Source organism: Hermetia illucens, chromosome 3 (genome assembly GCF_905115235.1).
Source record: "Hermetia illucens chromosome 3, iHerIll2.2.curated.20191125, whole genome shotgun sequence".
In the NCBI taxonomy this organism is placed as follows: Eukaryota; Metazoa; Arthropoda; class Insecta; order Diptera; family Stratiomyidae; genus Hermetia; species Hermetia illucens.
This window is the reverse complement of record NC_051851.1, coordinates 11,808,080-11,833,094: the sequence shown is the minus strand read 5'-3', so window position 1 is coordinate 11,833,094 and position 25,015 is coordinate 11,808,080. Positions and strand designations below refer to the sequence as shown.

The window sequence follows — 25,015 nt, the reverse complement described above, 5'->3', positions numbered from 1 at the left end:
CGTCGTGATGATTTTCCCCGAAGTTCAGGAAACGGAGACATTTATGCCACGAAGCCTTCTTGGTTTCCCTTATCGCGCGGGTCTAGTTAGTGGGGAAGGTGATGGGGGAAGGCCTATTATGGAGGTAAGAGTGTCCGATTTTGAAGACTCTGATTTGGATGAGGATTCGCTGATGGTGGTTTTTTGAGATCTCTTCCTCTATAGTGTCCTAGAGGTGCCAGGGTCCGGTCCAATTGGGAATTTGAAGAAGGTATGCTTTCAATTGTTTAGGAGGCGGAAGTTTGAGCTGCGAACAATTTCCTCGATGGAGTGACCTTGACGGGAGTTGATGGAGTTCCCAGTGATTTCAGCGTGGGCATTCAGATCTACTGCTAGGAGGGCATTTTGTCCGATATCTAAGAAATTTATTAGTCTATTGAGTTCAGTGGGGGAAACATCTCTATCAGAGAGATTTTTTTTTTTTTCGATTTTTTCAGACGTGAGACCCTGGTCAGTCGCTCTCTCGCTCCGAGAGAGCATCCCCAAGGATCTGTTCCCCGTGAAAACGAGTGGGAATCTTTTTTTAGTTCCGAATCGGTATACGAAGTTTGGCGGTATGAAGGCTTTTAAGAGGATCGCTTTGACTTTGGAACTCTGCACAAAACTTTTATCGTTTTCAGCTCTGTCAAAGATTACTTTCTTCACTCTCAAGTCAAGTCAAGTCTTTTTGACATCCTAAATACTTTTTAATTTTGTTCCTGCCTAGGCTCATTCTCCTGTCATTCTTGAGTGAGACTTTATCTGCCAGTACAAGGTAGCTTTTCCAGGGAGTTTCGAGATCCCAAACCATCTCGCACGGTTGATGGTTTTCCGGAAACTTCGAAATGTCATCTTCACCATTGGGTATTCTTTTTTTTGCGCCGAGGTCGAATTGGGTTTGAGCTGCTTGTGTGTCGCCGGCTCAAAAACGCAGACTCCATCGGCCGGAGTCTGCGGCAATCGGGAGGGTCTACCTGATCCTGCCCATTCGATTCTGCTCATTTTTCCTGTCACATATCACGGAACACACTGGCTGTCATTCGATAAATTGCTCAATATCCACTGTGGAAATTTCGATGTTTTTTTCCGGGTGACCCTAGGAAACTTCAGAAAAGTATCCGTTTGATTGCACCTATCCGAATCCAAAGTAGGCCTATGTCATTTTTCCACATAGAGAATAATAAACGGGGAAAACAAAAATTGCCAGTATGACAATTTTAGTTTGAATTGTTGTTCCCGACACGAATATATTAGTATGCACGGCAAAAATTATTAGTAACAGCAATATTTCCCAAAAATTTAAAGTTGTGTATTTTTCGTTACAATTTTCCTTTTTTTTTCTGTTTTAAAACGACACACCTTAACGATTTTGAGAATCGTTCGTCGTGGTCGTCGTGATCGTTGTTGCTGATCTGCCACCCTTTTTTTTGAGGAAGAAGGAAGAGAAGAAGAACGGAGTTATTGGAAAAATTGAAGCTTTTCTGAATATTCGCCAAAAAAGATAAGGAAGAAAATCGACCTAGAAGAGAACCAAGAGAGCACAAGAAGAGAAGTTTGTGATTTCAAAGTACAGAAGGGAAAAGTTGTGTGCTGGAAGCTCGATGAGAGCTGTCGCTAGACTTTAGTTGAAAACGGCGGCCATACTTTCCAAATATACCGAATCCAGGAAGGTAGTTTTGGCCAACAAAATTATGCCAACTCAAAATAATGGCCGTGGCTTGTATGCTCGCAGCTCCGACATTGAGGCCCTCTCACAGAGAGGATATAGTATTGGGCGCAAGATTGGGCGAGGAAGCTATGCTACCGTGATAACAGCTCAATATGTGGACGAGAATGACAAGCGTGTCAGTTTGGCCTGCAAGGTAATTGACAAGAGTAAAGCTCCGCCCGATTTCTTAGAAAAGTTTTTCCCCCGCGAACTAGACATTGTTACCAAGATTGAGCACCCATACATAATCCAGATCCACAGTATCTTGCAAAGAGGTCCGAAGATATTCATTTTCATGCGCTACGCAGAAAATGGCGATCTACTGGATTATATTAAAAGCCACGGCCCCATTAGTGAGATACAGGCGAAAGTTTGGTTTTCCCAGATGGTGAGAGCCTTGCGCTATCTCCACTCGAAGGAGATATCTCATCGTGACCTCAAGTGTGAAAATATCCTGCTGAGCAAGCGTATGAACATCAAATTGGCCGATTTCGGCTTCGCACGCTACTGCTCGGATAGCGATGGCAACAAGGTCATGTCTCAGACCTATTGTGGATCAGCAGCGTACGCAGCACCGGAAGTGGTCAAGGGGACTCCATACGACCCGAAGCTGGCCGATGTGTGGTCATTGGGTATAATTTTGTTTATTATGTTGAACGCTAAAATGCCATTCGACGATTCCAATCTCCACAAGCTGCTGGAGGATCAGCAAAATAAGAGGTTTATATTTCGCCAGAAGGTTGCTGAACGAATATCGGCCAATGCAAAGGCCATGGTTAATGTCCTGCTTCAGCCTGAGTCGCATATGCGCTGGACCCTAGAATTAGTCCTGAATAGTAGATGGCTGCGCAAGGAGGACGATGAAGAAATGCCACCGAGTGTTACTCGTGACGAAGAACTTAGTAGTATCTCGGAAAATGCGAAAGAAGTTTAATTTTATCCAATGAAAAAACAAGGTGCAGAAGAAAACCCTCGGGAGGGGGGGCGTAGTGAAAATTACTGGAACGGTGGACGACAGACCAGACCTTTAATCGACCACTGGAAAAGAAGCTTACCACTTGCCTTTAGATCCTCCAAATAAACAGCAAAAGCCTCAACACCAATCGAAATATTTTTCGAGCTAGAAACAAGGACATTGTGGAAGGGATGGCGAAAGGTTGAGCAATAGCGAAATTGTGGATTCTCCATCTCATCTTGACCAAACACAACTTTTCCACAACTGTAGATGAAACGCCCATTCTTTACGAGAGACCAGCATGAAGGCAAAACGGCCCAAACGAATTAACGAATAAGCAACGCAAACACAAGGATTAATACACCAAACTTGAAACTTTTCCATTGACGAATATTGTCCATTATATGTTTTGAGAGAATGATGAAGCTACGAACATTCTAACAAACAAATTCAAACTCACGCAAGTCCAATCTAATCATTCAGATGAATTGATCAAAAGTAAATTAATCGAAAAAAAAATTATTATTTCTGCTTTTGATTTCTAGTTTAATCATACTTTATTTTTTTGAATCTTTTTTTTTCCTGAATTGTATCATGAAATTATATTGTGTCTATTATAAGTGTCATTTTTTCAGTATTGATAAAAGAAGAGTTATTTTGAAATATTCATTTCATTAAGTGACTGGAAATGATTTTTCGGGGATCACTGTAAGGGTCAGTTCTCGGGTATAGGGTTAGAAAGGACTTAAACCTCATCTAGCAGATGCCAATGGTGTCTTTACAGTTGCTCAATGGTTGGTTTGCCCTTTTAGCCCTAAGAGCGTTTTAGGATAGTTCTGCGTTTGTCGTTGATCATAGTTAACTCCGACGTTCATTTTGGCCGCCCGCAACATCTACTGTCATTGAAAATGGTGTTTGTAATGATTCATGCCTTGGGCTGACTGCTTGAGACGTCGCGGGAGGATTGGCTTGGAGAATTTCTTTTATTTTGGCATTTTTATTTCGGGTCCTAAAATTTCCTGTAGTAGAAAAATCTTTATTTTTTATTCTTATTAAAATTTACTTCCACTATTTGATTTTCAAGATTTGAAACTCAGCCACACATACGATCAGTTAGATCATTCTACGTAGAATTTAAGGAGGGGCCTCCATACATGCAAAAGGAGGGGGTGTACATTTTTTTCCAACGAATATAGTCGTTGTGTAGTGTGGGGTATCAAATGAAAGGCCTCGATTAGTACTTTTTAAAGCATGTCTCAATTCTGACATGTTGACGGCTGGAAAATGGACATTTCCTTCCCGGACTCGTTTTCAAAACCTACTCAATGGAATCCACTCAAATGTTTTAATATACGAATGACACAAAACCTTTGTGTGTAATGTTTTCCTCGCCCCAATTTTGACACCAGTAACTTTTTTTCCCCGACCACATTTTGCCGTTTTTTGTTCCCTGCCCATTTTAAAGTCCTTAATTCTATAAATTTATGTATCGGGACAAGCATTTCAAGGTAATTCATACCACAAGGCGCATAGTGAGCCGCTCCAAGGAGCCCAATTAGCGCTATAATGCGGCGTTTTGCTACCACAAACCACTAACACGATGACTACTGTGGGAAAGACAAGGGGAACAGAATCCAGCCGAATCAGATCTTCCAAATTTGACCTTAACATTTGCGAACGATAGCAGCTCTCCCACGCGGCAACCAGAGATATCTTGGAGGTGTGTCGCGGGAAAACTCTCGAGATTGAGTCTTATTTTAGGAACGTCAAATCCTCCTCGACTTAGTGCAGGTGGTGGGGCTTCACAATCTAAAGCCAGCGGTTATTAGGTAATGCGAGTAGATTCCAATCTTCACAGTGACCAGCCCCCCAAAAGAGTGCCAAGATCAGAGCCTCGCCTGGCCAATCCGTCAGCCCATTCATTCCTATCTATGTGCCTATAACCCGTAACCGAAAGAAGGGGGGGGGACTTTAACTATTCGGTCGAGACTGTTCAGCGCGTCCCTGCTCTCCCCTTTGTAATTAGATTAAAGAATTGGTGGTCATCCCTCCTTAAAAATTGGGACAATTTCCATTTTCCACTCAAAGACCGTCGAAAAAACGTGGCGATTAATGCCCCCTAAAAAATGGGGAGTATTTTGATATACTTATGGTAATTGAATTTACAAGTCCCACCCTCAGATGGGGAACGGGTAAAGAGTGTATTTGGCAGGAAGAAAAAGGTCCCATGTTTCTACCCTTCCTAAAAATCTATAGCAGCTGCTACTCCTTAAAAAGTTACTTTGCCATTTTCGTGTCATTAATAAGCTTATTGATAAGACAATCATCCTCATCCGCGCGGGTGTGGGAGTCGGTGGAGGGGTAAGGGAGTGGTCCTCGTCTGTAGTCCCCCATTTGCACAGCGCGACGATGATTGCCTTGCCAATAATCTTAATTATACGAGAATAGCCACATCTTCTTCCTGCTATATACCCTACTTATCCCCTCCCTCTCCAGAGGTGCGGCTAACAATTTAAATTTCCAAAAGTGTGATGGGCGCCGTCCACAATTCTATTGGAAAACACAGAATCAGGAGATCGTGTCTTTCTAATCTTATGCATCCATGCCCACTGAGGCGCTGGTTAAGGAAATAGTCAGTCTTACCATGTTCCCGATTCAGCCACGCTCCTAAGTTGCTAATGAGCTGCGTAGTCCATCTACCTCTAGCCTTATTTTGTCAAGAGAGTTGCCACTTATCTAGTGCACGTTCCCGTTCTTCACTCTTCTCAATTGCGCTTGTATATGGCATTACATCCTTAGCAAGAAAGGCAACGGGAATCACTACCGCGATCACCATCACGGCTGGTTTTGAAAGGATGGGGTAGGGAGATGCCACCTGCAATGTTTTGTACTTGTGCAACACGCTTACGATATACCTCCTTGCAAAGAACGTCAGCCGATACCTCTGCGTCGTAGAGCAGAACAGACTGCGATGAACTAATCAGGAGATGTCGCCTACTAGACTTAGGACCCTCAATATTTGCCATTAGTCGATATAAGGCCGAAACTCCAGCTGAAGCCTTGTTCGCTGCTGCTTTGAGTTACTCGAGAAAGCTCACCTTTAAATCAGCAGTCACTCCAAGGTACTTTACCGTTGGTTTTGACTCGATTACAGACTCACCAATCGATTGCTACCCCCGACTTGACCTCTATCCTCTGACCTTCTAGCGTCTCATGGAATAGGGAGCGGTTCCCCACATAATCCCTCAATATCCATAAGATACAGTTCGGCACGTGGAAAGTACTATTCAGTGTCCTTAGAATGTCTTTCTTACGGAATCAAAAGCATTTCTGAAGTCAAGCGCTACAAGGAGCACCACCCATCGTGATCGGCGGCTGTGTTCCTCCGTTCGACGAACGACATCGACGACTTGCATGACAGCATCAACTGTGGATCTCCTCGCTCTAAAGCGTGGGGGTAAGTATAAGGGGTTACTCGCTTCAGTGAGCCTACTTCTGATGAGCTTTTCGAGGACTTTCCCAGCAGTGTCAAGCATACATTGCTGATCAATGCAAGCCTTCTCACGAGAAAAGCAAATGCTCTCTTTCAGGCAATCGTTGAATGCGCCGAGCAGTAAGTCTGGCCGATGTTGCAGCACCAGTTTGTATACCTCTGTTGGAATGTCCTCGGGGCCTGGTGCCTTCTTGTTTTTCATAGAGAGGATTGTCTCTTCCAACTCTTTTATAGAGAAAAGTGGGCAGTCATCGGCGCTCTCCGCTCTGCCGTCATCATCCCGTACGGCGGTGCGCAAGAAATAGTTCCCGTACAATGCGGTCTATCTGTCCGGCTTTAAGTGAACAGGACTTTCGCAAGGCCCAGATTTTTCTGGTCTCCATTCACCTCCTCGACCAAATTCTCCCAGTAGTGAGTTTTGCTTCTGTTTATTGTGCCGCGGAGTCTCTTTTTGACTGATCTGTACTCTGTGATTACTATACATGCCTCCTTCCGGCCGTTTAGACGTTGTTTCAAGCGGCGGGTTTGTGACCTTCCGGAGCTCTGCAATTTCCACCGTCTACCAATACATAGAAGGCTTGTTACATCCCGATGCTCTACTGGGCATGAAGGCTTCGCAGTCCGTCCTTATCAGGTTTTTAACTAAATTTACGACAATGCTGGAGTGCCATCCAGCGCGTCTCCACCTGTTCCAAGAGTTTTGACAAACCTCCCGTTGTTCACCTTCGCGGCGTTTCACGCGTAGACAAAATGCTGGGGTGGCATGCACCGAGATTTTGTATCAACCACTTCGAAGACATTACATTGATGGTGGCTTGCCGAAAAGTCTTCCAGAACTCGCTACCCGTACACCCGCGAAACCAGTCATTCCGGCGCGAAAATTACGTCAGGAATGCTTCCCTCACAGCCTGGGAGCCGGAACGTTGTGGTAGATCCAGTGTTTAAAACTACAAGTCCTGTTCTCGCCGCCATTTAGAGAATTCGTTTCCCTCTGGAGCCTGGGTGAGGCATGTTCCATTCAAGTACCCTGAAGTCATCCGCGATCAGGATCCGCTCCTCTGTGCCCAAGGTAGCGGTCTCCAGAGCATCAAGTCTGCGTCAAAAGTCCGGTATCGTCGCGTTTGGCATTAGATATACATTGGAAATCGTTACCTCCAAACCCCAAACCCAGATAAAACCGTCCCCTCGATCCTAAACGAGAACCCTAAGATGGGTGCTGTTCCGAACCAAGATGGTGGCGGTGCCTGACATGTCGGGGTGTCATTAAGCTTGGTCCCTATTTCTTTACTGCTCATTGATGAGCACTTGGTCAGGTTTGGTCTCTGCAGCGAACTATCTTGTCTTCGGCAGGTGTCCATAATTCAAACATGTGTAACATTTGGTTGGGGTGGCTCGGATTTGTTTCCTACATATCACCCAATCAATTCTGATTTTTCCGCTATTACGACGCTTTTTCGCGTATTGCTCTGCAACTTCTACCACAGCGAGTTTTTGATCCTGGGAGTTCGCAGAGGTGATACCAATTCGGTCATTGGTTACCTCCGGACATTCGGGCTTGATGGCGTCTTCTACCTAATTCTCTTTCGTCAGGCATTCAAGGTCTCGGATTTCCAAAGAGCACATGGGTTCTAGGCTAGAAATCAAAGCTAGCCTATAACCCCTTGACCGATTCACATAACGTACCTTTATATGTTGTTCTTGTGCCTAATTCGACGAGAACTCCACCATCTTTCGTTTTCCGAATGGAGGACACTTCCCCTCCGCTATCTGTGGGCTTGATCCTATAACGGATTTCGCTGAGGACTTCCGCAAAGGTCTTGTCTTCCTTCCATCAGGTCAGTTCCAGTAATTTCCACTGTGCTCCTCTCCGCGACAACAGCGCTGCATGGCCCTGTCTGGATTACCGCCTCCGTCACAGGTGCCGAATCACTCTGCGAGCTTTCTTTTCTGTCTGTGCATCCCAATGTTTCGTCGGGCATTTCAGCTTGCGACCTTCGTTGGTCGTTGGGGCGAGCGTCGCACTTTCAACTCATTCTCCATTCCCACTATCCCCTCATTTATATTTTCTTTATTCGCCATTTAAATCCTTACTAACGCATCGTGTGCAAAAAAACGGGCCGCAATAGTCAGGAACGGGTGTACCTTCGGGGACAAAGCTTAGTTGATCCCGGAACTCACGGATGGATCAGCGCTCGTTCGAGTCAACGCGGTCTACTAATACCGGTTCACATGGCTTACGACCAATTAGCTCCGCCAGAAGAACTACAACATTTGACGAGCACCATAGCAACAAAGAAGGACAACCTATTGATGGGGGGCAGTATATCAACCTTCCATTCCCCCAGCTCGAAAAACTGTAACGGTTGAGAAGAGGTCCTTGATATCACCCTACTAACCGACAATGGGATTCTTAGGGTGGAGAATTGGAGAGTATCTGACCAGAGATCCTTCTTAGGTCATAGTTGGATACTTTTCAGTTTAGATCTCGACGTAGAGGTCTTCAATCCCTTCAGAGACCCCAGGAGGGTTGACTGGAGAAAGTTTGGTCAAGTAAGTAAGAACGAACTCTCCGGTGCGAAAATTGATAAGATTGGCACGACAGACGAACTCGAGGTTGGGGCTCTGAAAAAGGCATTCGATACCACCTTTCAAGTCCCGTGCCATGCTAAACACAGCAAGAAGACAGTGCCACCGTGGAGGAATGAAGATCTCTTGAGCCTCAGGAAGCTGACCAGTGAAATCTCCAACATCTGCTACAGGCATAAATATTGACAACCATACAAGGACTGCCTGAAGTACAAGTCGGGCATTAAGACCGCCAAGAAGCGGTCTTAGTTGGAATCTTGCCAGAACATCGAAAGCACCAGTGAATCCGCGAGGCTCAGTAAGATTCTGTTCAAGGAACATAAGAGCCCATCCTTCCTTAAAAAGTCGAGAGGCTCCTGAACGGAACTTCTGGTGAAATCTTGGAGCTACTGGTTCCGACGCACTTTCCCGCCAGCGAGGAGAACTGTGAATCGGAGCCTTGCTTGGAGGGTCTGCGTCCACCCCAGCCATGCGAGACTATCAAATCAGTAATTATCGTCGATATGATCGGCCGGATTATTAACAGCTTCTCAGCATATGAATTTCCGGGCCCAGATGGCCATGCTACAGAAGTAGTTGGAAAGGATTGTGCCGTGGCTTGTTGAGATTTACCGAAGCTGTATCTCTTCAGGATACTTACCACAGTCCTGGAGACGCGCACGAGTGGTTTTCATACCGAAAGCGGGCAGGCGCGGGCATGAGTCCGCGAAAAACTTTCGCCCAATCAGCCTCACCTCTTTCGTGTTGAAGATTCTAGAGCGGGTCCTGGACATTCAGTTGAGGGTTATTATGGAGAGAACGCCTTTCTCTAAGTGCCAGCATGCCTATCTTAAAGGCAAATCTACAGAAACCGCTCTCCACGAGGTTAGTGGCACGGTTGAACGATCACTGCAGTACAAACAATATACCTTAGTTGTCTTCTTGGATAGAGAGGGAGCATTCAACAACAACCGATGCAATGAAGGAAGACTTGACCAGTATTGCAGAGGTATCTTACTCATTGGATTATATACTAAGTACCAGAATAATCCAGTCGGATCTGGGAGGCAACCACTTGACCAGAGCTGTGAACAGAGGTACGTGCCAGGGTGGCGCCATCTTTTCGATGCTCTGGTTAATAGTGTTGGACACAATTTTACAAATATTGCACAGCAGTGGGGTCAAGGTAGTGGCATATGCCGACGACTTGGTGATATAAGTGTCAGCGATGTTTCCGTCCATTATGAGCGACATCATGGAAGGAGCGTTGCGAAAGGTTTGCCTGTGAGCCGCAAGATGCGGACTCGGCATAAATCGAACCAAAACGGAAGTGATGCTATTCACCACCAAGACAAGGATACCTGAATTCCACCTACCACGGCTGAATGAACCAAGATTGCTTCTTTTTTCTAAATGGGTGTAATCCTGGATCCAAAACTAAATTGAAGATTAAACATAGAACTGAGGGTTAAGAAGGCCTGTATAGTCTTCTATGCCTGCAAGAGAACCCTCGCAAAGAAACGGGGTCTCCGGCCAAGAATGATTCTCTGGATATTTACGCTGTGGTTCGTCCAATCCTAACGTACTGCTTTATTGTATGGTGGCAGCCTTTGAGCAAAAAGCTTAATGGGATTGAAAGAACCGCGTGTGCAGGTGCTACTGAGGCGTTGCAGGCCTGCCCGGCAGATGCTCTCAGTGTACTCCTGCATCTCTTCCCCCACCAGCCTATGATAGCATAGCCAGGGTAAAACTGTACAAGGCCATGAGAGAATTCGGTATCCCAACGAAAGTGATAATATTGACTAGGCTGACCCTGCCCAATGTGCGAGGCCAGATAAAAGCAGCAGGATCACTCTCAAGATCCTTCGACATCAACAAAGGTCTACGACAAGGGGATGCACTATCATGCGCCCTCTTTAACCTGGCCCTGGAGAAAGTGATCCGTGATGCTGAGGTAAATGCGAGGGTTATGATCCTCTTTAAGTCCACCCAACTATATGGTGGCGTTCAGCCCGGAAAGTCTGGCGTAGGCGAGGACGCCAGACAGTTTTTAGGGATATCGAATTGGTGGACCTCGGCGCAAAACCGGGATGTCTAGAGTTCTTTATTAAGGCAGGCCTAGACCGGATACCCGTTATTGCGCCGTTGATGATGATGATCTCAATCCTCAGACAGTCGCCAACTAAGCGATTAGGGTGTGACAGATATTTCAAGGAATTTCATCCCGCTACCGAACATGCAGGCATCGATGCGTGGTGTTTTGGAGCTGTCGTAGAGAATCTGGGTGGATACGTATTGCGAACCATAATCAGTTTAGGATATGCAGGTACAGTGGCGGAGGATTTGCCTTTTCTTCACGCGGAGCCTCCAACTGACAAGTCGATTCCCCAACTAGAAGATGACATCAAAAGTGGTTAGAAGTCGAATTAACTGCTTATAACAGACAATCTCGACTTTGGATGGAGTAGGTTTGAAATGGTTTAGAGCCCTGTTGATGAGGGAGGGATGTTGGTAGGTGTGGATTATTAAAGATAGATTTCTGATGTCGAAAACCATTTTCAGTATTATCATCATTTTTCCTTTAAGGATAAATGTTTGGCCTTTTTGCGGATCGAGGGCTATTTTCCATTTGGTGGAATAGCGGTAGAGCTCGTCTAGATTGCTGTCGTTGAACTTGCCAGAAGCCAAGGATTAGCGTGTAGAGTACTGGATTGAAGTGAAGGATATCGTTTAGCTTATAAAAGAGTCCGTATTGCGATATTGGCTGGAAAACATTCCTAATGTCAAGGAGGGAGGTTATTGTAGGCGTCTTTCAATTAATTCCGAAGAGCAGGACGTGGGTTTGCAGACCTAGGACTGGAAGTGAGGGATGGAGTTGTTTCTATTGCTGTGCTGATCTATTCTTGATTTAAAAAAAATTTTGGTGCAGCTTGAAAGGATAATTATAGACCTATAGCTATCCAGAATGAGGGAATTCTCGTCTTCCTCTGGAATGGGTGTGATTTGAGCACACTCTCAGCTCGAACGGAAGTGGGCGTTCAGCAAACAATAGTTGAATAATATTGTGAGGAAGGAGCTGATGGACACAAAGCATTTTTCTTTTGTTGAGACTGCCGAGTTTGGTCGACTTTTTACTTTTGATCTGTTTGGTGAGCATTGCGACCAGCGCACAATCAAACGTCCCTTCAATGTCCACGAACACCCCCATCGCGTACTCACCATTCAAAGTTGCATCCTCTATCTTTGTAACCAAAGAATGCTGAGCAAACTCACAGGACTTTCCCTTTTGAGAACTCTGCACAGCCTTTAAGGATTCTGCACATTATCCCTTTTAAGGACTCTGTACAGCCTTGAAGTCTTCCTTTCGCCTTCCAGTTCCTCACAGTACGCTCTAAAGGAGTCCCGTTTCGAACACCTAACGAGCTTTTTATATTCATGCTGTGAGTTCCTGAAATTTAACCAGTCTTCGTTCTTTTTACTTTTGCCAGCATGGTTCAGAAGTCGCCTGGTTGATTTCCTGAGTTTTTGCAGTTCCCGGTTCCAACAAGGAACCGTTTTACCGCTTTGGCCTCGGGAAATAGGACAAGCCTCTTCATAGCACTCTAAAAGTGTGCAGTTCAGAGTTTTCAATTCATCTTCCAGTGCCAAAGGAGTCCTTAGTCGCCTAGGGAACTGTACTTTATTGCCAAGAAGTTAATTGAACTTTATCCAATCCGTTTTCCTAGGGTTCCGTCTTTGTACTGCAGACTGTTTGCCCGCAATAGTCAGATTCGATTTTAGGTATCGGTGATCTGACAGTGAGACCTCGTCTAGCACTCGCCAGTGTGTAATCAACTCTAACACTTTTGAGGTACAGATTGTTAGGTCAATTACTTCGCTTCTTCTCGGTCCCACGAACGTAGGGGCGCATCCTATTTGCAATCATAAGACCAGCTGAAGTGATGAAATCAAATAGCTTCTCTCCTCTTGGATTGCCTTTGCTACTGCCCCAACAAATATATTGAACATTCGCATCACAACCTGTTAAGAGTTCGAGACCACTTGATTCGGTATACGCATACGCCAAGATACAAAGAATCATAGGGTAAATAAGCGGAGGCAATTATGATGTTTTTCCTCTCGGTATTTATCTAATATTGTACGATGACCATAATTAAGTCCTGGGAACCGAACTGTCTTATCCTGGTTGCCCTAACCGTCTTGACATCAGGACGCAAGCTGTCAGTCTTATGGATCTTTCATCGTATAAGACCTTAGCTCCCTTTACGGATCCAATGCCACAGATTCTGTTAAATCGAACCCACTGCTCTTGCACCAGAAAGATATAGGGGAAATCCTGCAGTTTTGTCAGCTTCGCTGCCAACAGATAGGAGGAGGCTTTGACATGCTGCCGGTTGGTTTGACCAATCTTTATGTTTTTCGTCATAAACTTAGTCTCTTGTGTTATGGAAATAGAAGCGTATGCCGCAGTCCGCGTATGGCAGGGTTTCTCCTACACCGTACCGCCAGAAACTTGATCCCCTCGTGTTTCATTTCTCTGAGAAAAGCCGCATTTAGAGGTACCGTAGTTCCCATGTCCTCATCCATGAAAAATCCCATCTCATTCCGCAGAGAATTCTGTTTTCCACTTAGCACCTTGACTGGTTTGCGGTGTCCGGTTTGAAGAGATTCAATCACTCGAACTAGCATCAAGTCAGTACCGTTCACGTCTCTGGCTTCCATTTCTTCCGCCTGTTCCTTGGAAGATGCAGGAGAGGTTTCTAGTAGGTAGAATTCACTCTGTAGTCCCTTCATCAGTACGAACTCCCATACGGGGTTTCCGCCACTGTACGCACTATCCTCCGCGCCCAGCTCCATTGTGAGAGAGCGCACCGAAGATGCTGAAATTTGCTCTATATTGTGCGAGTCGAAGACCGTCATTGTTCTTCGCTCTCAAAATGGAGGTGATGCTCTACAGTTTCCTGATATGACTAAATTTCAGTCTATCTACTCCGTGGCTTTCCTTGAGTACATTCAGCATCTTTTGATCCAGTTCAAATACCAAGTTGAAACCCTCTACGTTTGTAGATTTGTCCTTCCTGGCATTCATAATCTTTACCCTCCACTGTCCAAAGTCCATGCCCGGGTTCTGTTCACGCAGCTTGCGGATGATGTCCTCTGCGTTCCGTCGAGGGTCCGGTAACCAACATCCTACATGTTCTGTCCTGCGTAGCTCAGTATTCACAATAGTGAACTTGGGTCGACCGCCGGAACTTCAAGCCAGGATTGCCTGGAGAGAAGAATGGAGAAGCCCATCGTGAAAACCTTGATTGTTAAATCTTGGCTTCGTTCCAGGCAGCATTCCCGGAGGATGGTAAATTATCCCTCTGACATTTTGCCATCCTTGGAGGAAACTGCCACGGCAGCAGTCAGAACAGAAGCTGCAGCTTGCGCATACGTCCTCTTCCTTCCCACTTTCGTATCCGTATTCCTATGGAAGGGATCAGCTTCACTGAGATCTTTCTCGCTGATTTGATCGAGACGCGTGGATGTAAGCCCTGGTGTGGAGCACAATAAGCGTTGGCCATAGCAGGTGTGTTGGTCTTACGCTTCTTGCGCGCATTACCCCTGACAGAAGAGTCTGGTGCGTCCAGTATGGATCTCACCGGGGTTTCCAGTTTATCTCCACCTTCCGCCGGAGATCTTCGCTTCCTTGCGTCCGATTTCTCTGGACGTTACCGCACCTAGTGGTACAGCCACGTTCATGCCCTCATTCCCAGGGTGCTTCATCTTCCTTCGCAGTGCTCTCTTCTGCCGCTGACTTGGGGTCTTTCCAGGTTTACGGTGTCCGGGTGGCTTGGATCCATTTCCCCATACCGGCACTAAACCAGTGGCGTCCACATCACCAGCTTCCCTTTCTTCCACTCTTCCCGGTAAGGGTGAAGGAGAAGGTTCTGACAGGCAAAATTCAGCCTTTAGTCCACCCTCCTTAGTGGTCTAAGTTTCCTTCTGCCGAGCCTTCCCCTTCCGTTTGCGGGCAGATTTGGACTGTACTACCGCGGCCCGTCCGCGGTCGGATTTCCAGTTTCTCCTAAATTGAGAGTTACCGTACTTTCCTTTCTGACTAACTTCACCGTAGGCACTAAATGCAAGCTTTCCACTAAGTCGGAAAGTATGTCTTCTACAGATTTGCCAATGAGGGGTATGAATGTGGTGTGGCCTCCAAACTGCACGCCTCGGCCGCCATATGATTGCTCATGCTCATGCTTTTGGATCAGGGTTACCAATCTTTGATTTCATTGGCTGGACACACAATAAACCGCATTGAAATCATCTCAGCCGAAAGTGCACGGATCTGTTAGGCACGTTTTTGGGTGAATAGCTCCAAGCCGCATCGATATTCCTTCATTCAGATCTTAGCGGTTCAAGATGCGAAAGGCAGTTCCGTGGGACTGCTTACCTCGTTTGACCTCAAGTTGTAAATGTCACAAAGTTGTCCTTTTTCAAGTTCTGTGTAAACCAAATATAATAATCATCGTTGGCGCAACAATTAAATTGGATCAGGGCTTTGAACCGTGTTAAAGCACTTCATTCAATACCGTAACGGTGCACTACAGGATTACAGTACCCTGTAGAAGGTAATGTGGTCAGCACTGCGCTTGCCCGAGACTATTACCCTGATTTGACTCAGGTACTGATTCCCAGCTGAGTCGACTGGTATCCGACGTCAAATGATGATACAAAGTCCATTGCCACCAGTGGGATTTGAACCGCGACCTTCTGTACGACAGCCTTTTGCTCTAACCGCTTAGCTATCCGGACAAACCTTTATTAAAATCGTTTTACTGTTTATTTGTCTTTCCGTCCGTCGGTCTGTCTATCACAGTTTATATCTTCGAAACCTCCTATTGATACGAACTGGGGGGGGAGGGTCCCCATATATGCAAAGGAGGGTGTACTTTTTTTCACCGAATATAGCCATGTGGGGTATCAAATAAAAGATCTCGATTAGGTCTTTCCGAAGCAGGTGTTAGTTTTGACATCGATTGGGGAGGAGTGCGAGGCTCCCAAAAGGGTCAGTTACTTCAAGGACTCGTTCTCATACCTGAAGTTTTCAACTTCCGATTTCCAAGCTTGTTTAGTGAAGTGATGCAAAGAAGATGGGGTATCTCGAGTTCTCCCGTCCATGAATGTTGGGTGTTACCCCCGGGCTTCAGGGAACATTAGAGCGAATATGAATGGAGAAATACAGATATGGTTATGAATTGCCGAGAATGTATCTTCTCATTTGATAGTTAAATTCCGCTGGTAAATTGCCACAATGTCTACTTTTGTCAAAGATTTTGTTGCATATTTGCGAAGCTTTTCTTCCGTTACCGGACTATGTATAGTGAACCCGAAGAAAAATGTTAATTTTCATTGGAGGCTCATAGATGAAGTACTTTTCAAAACAAAGTATGCAGAGTATGTACTACCTCATTAAAAATGTATCTTTTTTATGTAACTTTCTCCAAATCATTGCCATCAAAGGCACCAAAAGGTATTCTCATTCGTTACATCGGCGCAACCTTTCATGTAGTATTATATCTCAGTCAACCAATAAACGGGTCCATTTGAGGAATTCGTCTACCACAGGCACATATGGAAGTGTGTACTCGAAAAATGGGCACAAATAAATTGCCCACAATTTTCTGAATTTATATTTACAATTATCAAATAAAAGGTTCATACAATAAGTAACACCATGTAGGCAACAGTTCCGTTAAGATAATTATGTAAATCGGACTATGTTCAGTATCTGGATTGCATAACGGAAATGTGATTTTGAATTTATGCGGTCATTCATGTTTTTTCCTCCTGCAAGTATCTCGACAAGTACAGAGCAATTCCTTTTACTTTCATGATCTTGTGGGACCACATGAAAACCTTTAATTGCCTCGCGATGCCCATTCAAGTGTATTTGAGATGTCAGATGTGATTGGTGCAGTGATGCAGATATGTAGATCTAGATACAAGGCGGGCGACATGAGTGTGTTTATGTGATTGTTTTTAGTCGTTTTAGACTTAGACTATAACGAGTTGCTAGACGGGATACGAACAGGGCTCTCTGTGGGATGTTAGCACCCAGTCTTTTACTAGTGCAGAAGCTCGTAAAACCTCAGATGATTGGAGCAGAGATAAATAGTTACAAAATTTCAAATCACGGTTCATTAATATTTATAATTCTACTTCCGTCATGTCAAAGCGGGGATCGCACCAATGCTAGGACATACTAAGCGTGCTAATGGAGGGATCATGTACTTAGTTATAAGCACTATCTTTAGTGCCAGTTATTCTGTGATTGCACTTTTATCGCTTCCCTGAACTGACCATAAGACCATCTTGCGGATATGAAAGTTATAAACGCAAAATATCTCAGCAATTGTGCGACTTTACATCGGCGATAAATCTTTTCTTTTTTTTTGCTTTTACTTCTTTTCAAAATTATTAGCCCCAATGGTGTGGTCTTTTGAACTTTGATGCTGCCGCATAACATCGTTAACTGGTCTACTGATGACTGTATGTAGCAAATCCTAACATGCAACGTTGGTCATTACATATCCAATTGCTCAAATAACTATCATATATCAAGCGTACGTACGTTAAATGAGTTGCCACAAAAACGTTAAAGATTTGCGCTGATTGGAGTAGATTTATGTTTGAAATAGTTGCAATGAGGCTATGTAAGATAAGTGATACTGAAAAGAAGTAGTTTTCTTATTTGACGTGGATTGGAAGGAAAGATCCTTGAAGAAGTGGAAAATATTCCCTGGAATACCCACGTTAATATAAATGCCTTATGGCTTCGACTGTAAGGGAACTTCTGAGCCCTGAAGCCAACATATAGTACCGCTTCGGTCACGCGTCACGCTGCTTCCAGGGTAGAGCTGAGGTAGCATGTGATAAGTTGCCTCGGTCCTGGACGAAATCGTAGCTGTCTGTGCATTTTTTTTTGTTCAAAACTTTGGGTGTTCGCCTAAAAAGCGGTCCATGGACCAACAAATTGGGAAAAAGTTTCTCTCCAATTTGTCCGACTCAAGGCTCCTTCAATTCCAAACAAAAGTTACCAAAGTTCCACTTAACTAAAGTAAAATGGACACTATGTACCCTGGCTTCATCAAAAAGTCAAGCCACAAGTCCCTTTGAAGTCCAAAATCATCCGAACCGTCTGCTCGAATTTCAGAGCTGCGTCCTCTATTTTGGAAACAAAAATGAAGAGCAGACGCACACGAACTTCCACGCTGTTAGTGTGTTGGTTTCCATTGAGTGGGTGCGACTATTGGGGATGGTCTACCAGCCGCTGCAGACATTTTAGGGAATGAAAGAATGATGTTGACCTGATTCGTCTGAAGCTCTTTGGGTTTGAAAAGTCATCTTTCCCAGCCTTTGTGATGAAGGCATGTAGCTAGAAGAATATTTCTTATACGTCGCTCTAGGTATTCTACAGCTTTCTTTAGTATTGCTGAAGAGATGCCTTCCAGGCCAGGTTCTTTAGAATGCTCAAAGTATAGTATTGCAGCACTTAGCTTTCCACTGGTAGCAAACGTCTTCCTGGTGTTGTAGTTTCTCTTGGCACATTTTAGTGTTGAAAGATGTTTGGATGGTGTATTTCAAAGAGAGTCTGTATTGACACCACGTTAGGTTTTCGAAAGTGTCGTCCGATTTTCTAAGAGACACTAGCTTGATCGACTCATCCCTTTCACGGACTCTGCCTCTCTTCCGCGTTTCAGTTCTTCACAGTATGTCCTAAAAAAGCCTCATTTCGAACGTTTTACGAGCCTTCTATATTAACGCTGTCAGTTCCTCAAGTTTAGTCAGTCTTTACTCTTTGTTGCTTATTTGCCATATAAATTTAATTGATACCAGGGATTAGTCGAAAGTCGACAGTTTCGTCGCCGTTCTTACATCAGCGTCGGTGGGAATGACCCTACTCCTTAAAGGTTGTCCGATTGTCCATCTGGCTTGACTTTTATCAAGTACAAGGGCAAAGCTATCCCAAAATTTCAGAAATTGGCGGAGAGCGGCGATTCGAAATCGCCAACAACTAAGTACAGTTCAGCTGGAGTGTTCCGGCCCCTATACTAACCAGGCTGAAGGTGGTGAGTTACCTTTTTTTTGTCTTAATCGCTTACACATTTGGAAGTCGATGAATTATGGAGAATCTGCGAAAGTTACTCAAACACTGAAAGTTCAAATTTGAACAAAGAAAATAACGGATCGATCACCCACGAGGAGCCGGCCACTGGAAACCCCAATGCCTCAATCAAGGGATGATCGCATCCTCGTCTAATGCCCAAGTGGTTATGAGACGTGGTCTGTGAACTCCCCGTTTCTCTGGTGCTCAAGGGAAAGCAATTAATAGAGATATTGGTGCTTTCCAATATTTCGTCAGCAGTTCGCACAGGACCGCTCCTTAGCAGTCTTAATGGCCTTTTTGACAGTTCCCTCGTGGTGTTTAGATTTGATGGCTTGACTGTCATGGATGATTCGGTCCGTCATTGTGCTTGGTAGGAAGCTAATATATTAGTTGCACAGCATTATTTGTGATAGTAATGAAACTGAAGCACAGTCTCCACGAAAGTTAAATAGAAAAAGAAATAATACTAAATGGAGGTCGTGCAGGTGACCTATATCCAACAAAGGACTGAATAAGAAGTTGGCTATTCGCAACATGGCCAAGTTTCACCCCTAATTGATAATAATCACCAGTGATGGATTCGTCGGATTGGGTTCCGCTTGCACCTGAAGTTCGTAACTAACTTTTTCTATCTTCGCTGTTTGCGCGTTTTTTGCCGCAGCTTCGCCCACTTTTTTCATTTATTCTTTTCGTGGCAAATCTCAAAATCCTATTCTTTGGGTATTCACGAGTAGATCAGACTGGACAGGACAGAAGCTCTGCCCAGCCACTTTCACTCGTTTTGCTAATAAAAGGCCATCATTTCTCTTGCGACTTCTCCTGGCGAAATCATCCCATCGTGTGAAATAGTATCATGCCCGCGGGGTCTGATGACATAACGCAGACAGGTGTTGACGAAACCTTGGATCTTTCGAGTAACAGTGAGGGTCGCTTTCACGGAATATTCTGAACATAATCTCGATGGTGACAAAATCGCTGTAAATGCGTCGAGCAATATCCAGTTGCCAGTGCACTATCGGCAAAGACCACGGTTCCTAGATATACAAATTGATCGGCCCCTTCGATGCTTTGCCCATTAATGCGGTAGGGAGAGTCCGATGACCGGTAAGATTGAGAACCTTGGTTTTGTTGGTGGTTGTTGGTCAGTCCAACTATATTTGTCTCTTTTTCTAAATCCAGAGCCAATTGGTCAAGATTGATGACCCAGTGACAGAGCAAACAGATGTTTGAGAAAAGATGGAATGGTCCATTGAATTCCTCCATGTCCTCCGGACAAGGCAGTATGAACAATGTCACCGATAACAAGAAGAAATAATGTCGGTGACAAGATGTAACCCTGGCGGATTCCGTTTTGGACTTTAAAGTTCTGGTAGTTTTTTGCAGCGCGTGATATTCTGCGCCTTCATTTGGGGCTCTGATAATAGCTATTAGTTTCTCCGGAATGCTCCTCCTGCGTAGAGCACGTCAGATACGCTCTTAAATGATCAGTATTCCGGAACGTATCAACCAGCCTGTACCCTGTCGATCAAGCTTTCGAGATGTTCTTTGATGATTTTCAGGATTATTTTAGCTATTATCTTTGAGACAGCACGGATCACTCAGATATCCTTGAAAATTTTATACTCAAAACGGGTGCCCTTCTTTGTAATCTTAACGATTATCCACTTCTTCCACTCTCAGGGAAAGGCCTCGGATTCCCAAAATTTCTGCAGGTGCAGCGATAAATAATTTTCCGTGCAGACTGTCAAGCCCAGCGGCTTTACCTCTTTTGAGTGCATTGATGGCCGAAATGATTTCTCTTCTGGTTGAAAGAACAGTCAGTACCTGCATGTTAGGGTTATTTACCATTTCATTCAGCAGAGGAGTGACCTCACGGAATGTGATACGGTTTAAGAATCGTGGTGAATTGTTCTTTCGACCATTATGGATGAGGAGTCGACCGTTAACGACCATCACAGGATCATCGAAAGATTTGCCACCACATGCAAGTTCTTTTGTGATGCGGTATACACTTCGGAAATCATTGCGTTCTGCGGTATCGTCCGCTTCCCTGACCAGCGCAATGGAAAATCCTCTTTTGTCATGGCTCACACTACGTTAAACTTGCCGGAATTTCACTCGGTATCGGTATCATGCCCACCATCACTCGCAGCGGTCAATAGAGCCTTTAGTTCATTGATCCGTTTCCATCATTCCGCAGTCAGTCATATTTTATGACAGCGCTTGGGGATGTGGCCGACGACCTACATAGCATCCGAGAAATTCGCATCGATATTCTCAGATGGGTTACTCAGTGTATCTGCTACGCGATCAGCAAGATAGCTCCTCCACTGTCGACGACAGCGGTCGATGTAGAACTTGGAACTTGCTACCATTTGACTTTCCAGGGTAGAAAGGCAGATTGCCGCAAGAGGGAGAGGAGTACTCTCCACAGTCCCACCATCTTACCTCGCTTAAGTCCAGAAAGTCCAACTTATACCCTTTGAATTCTTGCTCGAGTTGGAGGAAGCAAGCATTTTGAGGACCCTCACTATCGTTATCGGTGGGCGGGGGCATATTCAAGAACACAATCATAGTCCGTTATCAATAGAGCCAAAGGTCCTTGCAATGAGTTCAGTCCCCCATCCGAGGCGTTGTTGACGTTTCGCTAGCAAGAAAGCTTCGAAATTTGGAAGTCGCTAGCCCGCAAATGTCGATCGCTTTTAGTCGTCTTTTTCGACAAGTCGAAGGTATTCTTAAACTGCAGCTCACACGGCACGTGTGTTTGCGAGGTAGTGAATAATAAGCAATTCATAGTCTTTTCTACGTTCACTCCCACGAGTGTGCTTTGATCATTTCAAAAATTTGAGGTTGGAAAACTAAGAAAATGATTCAATAGCGGAAGCAAACTGGAAGAACAATTAGGCCCTATTCTTCACAATTTCACGAGGAATACTATAGAGTTCACATCAGCGTTTCCATATTACCGAAGACGCCTTCCTCGCAATTTTTCCATGGTCTGCAACCCTATATCTACTGCGGATCATTTCGGATATCATCATGGGGTGTTACGCTATTGGGTTAACGTAACATCTCTGTCTTTATTACTGCGAGGCGACGCTCATTCTTTTTTTATAGTCAGCTAGCACTCAAAACCGTATGGACATTATTTTTACATATTAGTGCTAAATAACTAACTAAATGTTTGACGGTGCGATGATTGAGTTGGATGAGTTTCAGTCTGGATCTCTTTACCTCAAGTTCTAGCCGCGGTCGTCATGGACTTTTGCGTTCGTCTTGGTTCTTGGTGGATTGCTGGGGGCTTGTCACTTGCACAGAATTAGATGGAATATTAGTGGGACTGAAGCATCGTCTTATTGCCGATTAAAGGAAGAAGAGACTTTATAGATGTGTTATACTCTGCAAGGATATGATCGAGTGACATATTTTTCCGCAAGTACCATGACACAGGCTTTCGCTTAAATGGAGGTAAATAAATCCAGACCTTCCTGGGGTTTCAAAGGAAAATATAAACTTCTAAAGTTGATCTCATTTTGTGCACAATAAAACCTGACCCCAGCAGCACACAGATCTGTAACCCACAGCACTGAGTTTTGATTTCAAATCTCAACCCAGATGTCTGGTGCAAATTTTCTAAGTTTTTTTATCTTGCAACCAAGGAAGTAAAAGATTCAAGCTTTGTTTCATTTATAATGAACCGTCAAGAATGAGTAATTGACGTCTGGAGTAATTTTTCGGTCTCACGGAAGTTTTGAACTTGGGGCCGAAAAATTGGATCTACTCGTAATTTTATTGTGGATTGTAAGTACCATGATATCATCGTGATTTAAATCAGTTAAAGGTGAAAATTACCACTAACTGCTACTGGAAGTGCATGAAAATTTCGGAAATGGATATATGCAAAATTGAACCAACGAAAAAGCCAGATAAAATGCACGAAGCAATTAATCTCTGCAGCAAATGGCCATATTATGTGACCGTGAATTTGAAACATTTTATAAGCATTGTTTGTAAATCCAACGATCTGCGAAGTCTAGGGGCTGGGGTCCACTTAGAGGTTGCTGCAGCGGTCGATAATGATTTCCAGCTCAGAATAGGAAGAATGTTTAACACTCGTTGGAATGGCTTCCTTTCATGTGCAAATCTGTTCGATGTGAATGGCCAGCCAATGGAGTCCCAACCATAGGAAGTCAGCTACTTACTTATCTGATCCTCGCAATCTATAGACGCGATCTGATTAGCCCTAATGATTACGTAACAAACCCCTGGTTGCTACTTAGAAAATATTAAGCAATGGCACCTAGACGGACGCAATAACGAGCCTCATGCATATCTTACTCAACTGCGCTGTGCATGCACCACAATTACGAACACAATCGCCATCCTCATGTGGCATGTCTTATAAATTCTTCTCCTCGTACGTAACTAGGTTATTAAGTAAAGAGAAACACCACAAAATATCGATAATTGGTCTACAGGTATTTATTTGAACTACATCGGGAAAAATGCACAATTAATCCAATTAATGGGTTCATAGATGCGTGATCGTGTTCTTCATTGTTTCATCAGTTACGTTGGAATTACTTGGAGAATGTTCAGATACAGCAGTTGATGGTTCCAAAGGATAAGCAAGTGTTGCTGGTAGAATGTACCTATTCCAACTTAGCTGCCACCTGAAGAGCTGAATCAGGTATTACAGCTTCCAAAATGTAAACTCCAAAACCGACAAGAGTTCTAATTTTCAGCCCCTTGAAAATGCGACAGATTTCCAAATAAATTCCACTCAACGCAAAATATATAAATGAAGGCTTTCATAGAACAAGGCTGCTGAGTGGTTTTCGTCATCTATGTTAACAGATCTAGCGCTTTAGATGCTTCTCTTTTGGCTAAAGCACTAACTCGATTGGCCAGTCCAATATTCCGTAATTGCAATTCTCGCTAATTGCAACTGACCTAGTATGAAGGTAAGTGCAACAAGTCCCGCATCTCAAACAGTTGCAATATTTTACGTTTGGTGTGGTGATTATAGCCTATTGGTCGTAGTAAACATATTTAGAGGAAATTAGTGTGTTAAAAAATGTAAGAAATGGGGACACAATGAAGCTAACTACACTTATGGTAATGACTGAGCTAAAAGTGACAAAGTTGCAAGCTTCGAAAACGTATGCGATAGTTGTGGGCTAGCTCTAGCCCATATTAGACAACAGCAAAAGCTACTGGCCAATCAAGGTTCAAACATGATCATTAACCTTTTTTGTTGTTGTTTGACAATGTGTATAATGTTAAAGACATTTCGGACGCTTGTTTCACACTAAAGCGAAATCCAATGCATGGTTATGCATAGCAATTACGGGACTTCCGCACATATGGCTATAGGCAAGTGAACGTGAGTCTCGGACTGCACCGAACATTTTCGTGGCGTTTCGTTCTGGCCGACATTAGAACCCCCATATTAGACGCAGATTTCCTGCGTCACTATGGGCTGTTGGTGGACCTACAGAACAAGGCCTTGATAGACCCCGCAAGCTCATTACAGACGTCAGGGAAAATTTCTACCTGCAAAGATAACACTCTTTCGGTTATTTTTGAGGACGTTACCGACTATCACATTCGCGCACTCTTCTGACAGTACCGCTACATTACTACGGAAAGTAGTTTCTCCCAGTCGGTTAAGCACGATGTGCATCACCACATCAACACCACCGCCTATCCAATCTTCTCGAAAGTGCGTCTACTTTCACCCCAGAAACTTGCTGTTGCGAAGAACGAGTTTGATGACTTAGTGAAACAGGGTATCTGCACAGCCTTCAATAGCTGTTGGTTCCCTCCATTTCATTTGGTCCCTAAACCAAACGGCCATGAGAAGACCATAGGCGTATGAATGCTCAGACAGTTCCAGACCGATACCCCATCCCACTCATCCATGATTTTGTGCAGTCACTTACGAGCTTCAGTGTTCTTACGACCTTAGATCTGGCCAAGGCGTATCGCCAAATTCATGTTGTTCCTGATGGCGGCTACCTGCGCACCTTGGGCTGAACATCGAAGTTGATGGTAAGCGACCAGAAGGCCGGCTGAAGCAACGGTGGCTTAAGACGCTGGATGGGGATTTGATAGAAC

General features: G+C 44.4%; 3 protein-coding genes across 5 annotated transcripts in view; 2 read left to right on the top strand and 1 right to left on the bottom strand.

Moving 5' to 3' along the window:
• The window catches only part of LOC119650616, a 403,920-nt gene that overhangs the window by 37,856 nt on the left and 341,049 nt on the right, over positions 1-25,015 (top strand).
• Positions 1-25,015, bottom strand: part of LOC119650613 (proline-rich extensin-like protein EPR1) — a 183,555-nt gene that overhangs the window by 17,962 nt on the left and 140,578 nt on the right. The window lies entirely within an intron of this gene.
• LOC119650614 (testis-specific serine/threonine-protein kinase 3) lies at positions 1,146-3,344 on the top strand. The gene has a single exon (XM_038053497.1). The coding sequence runs from the start codon at positions 1,710-1,712 to the stop codon at positions 2,658-2,660; it is 951 nt and encodes a 316-aa protein (XP_037909425.1). The 5' UTR covers positions 1,146-1,709; the 3' UTR covers positions 2,661-3,344.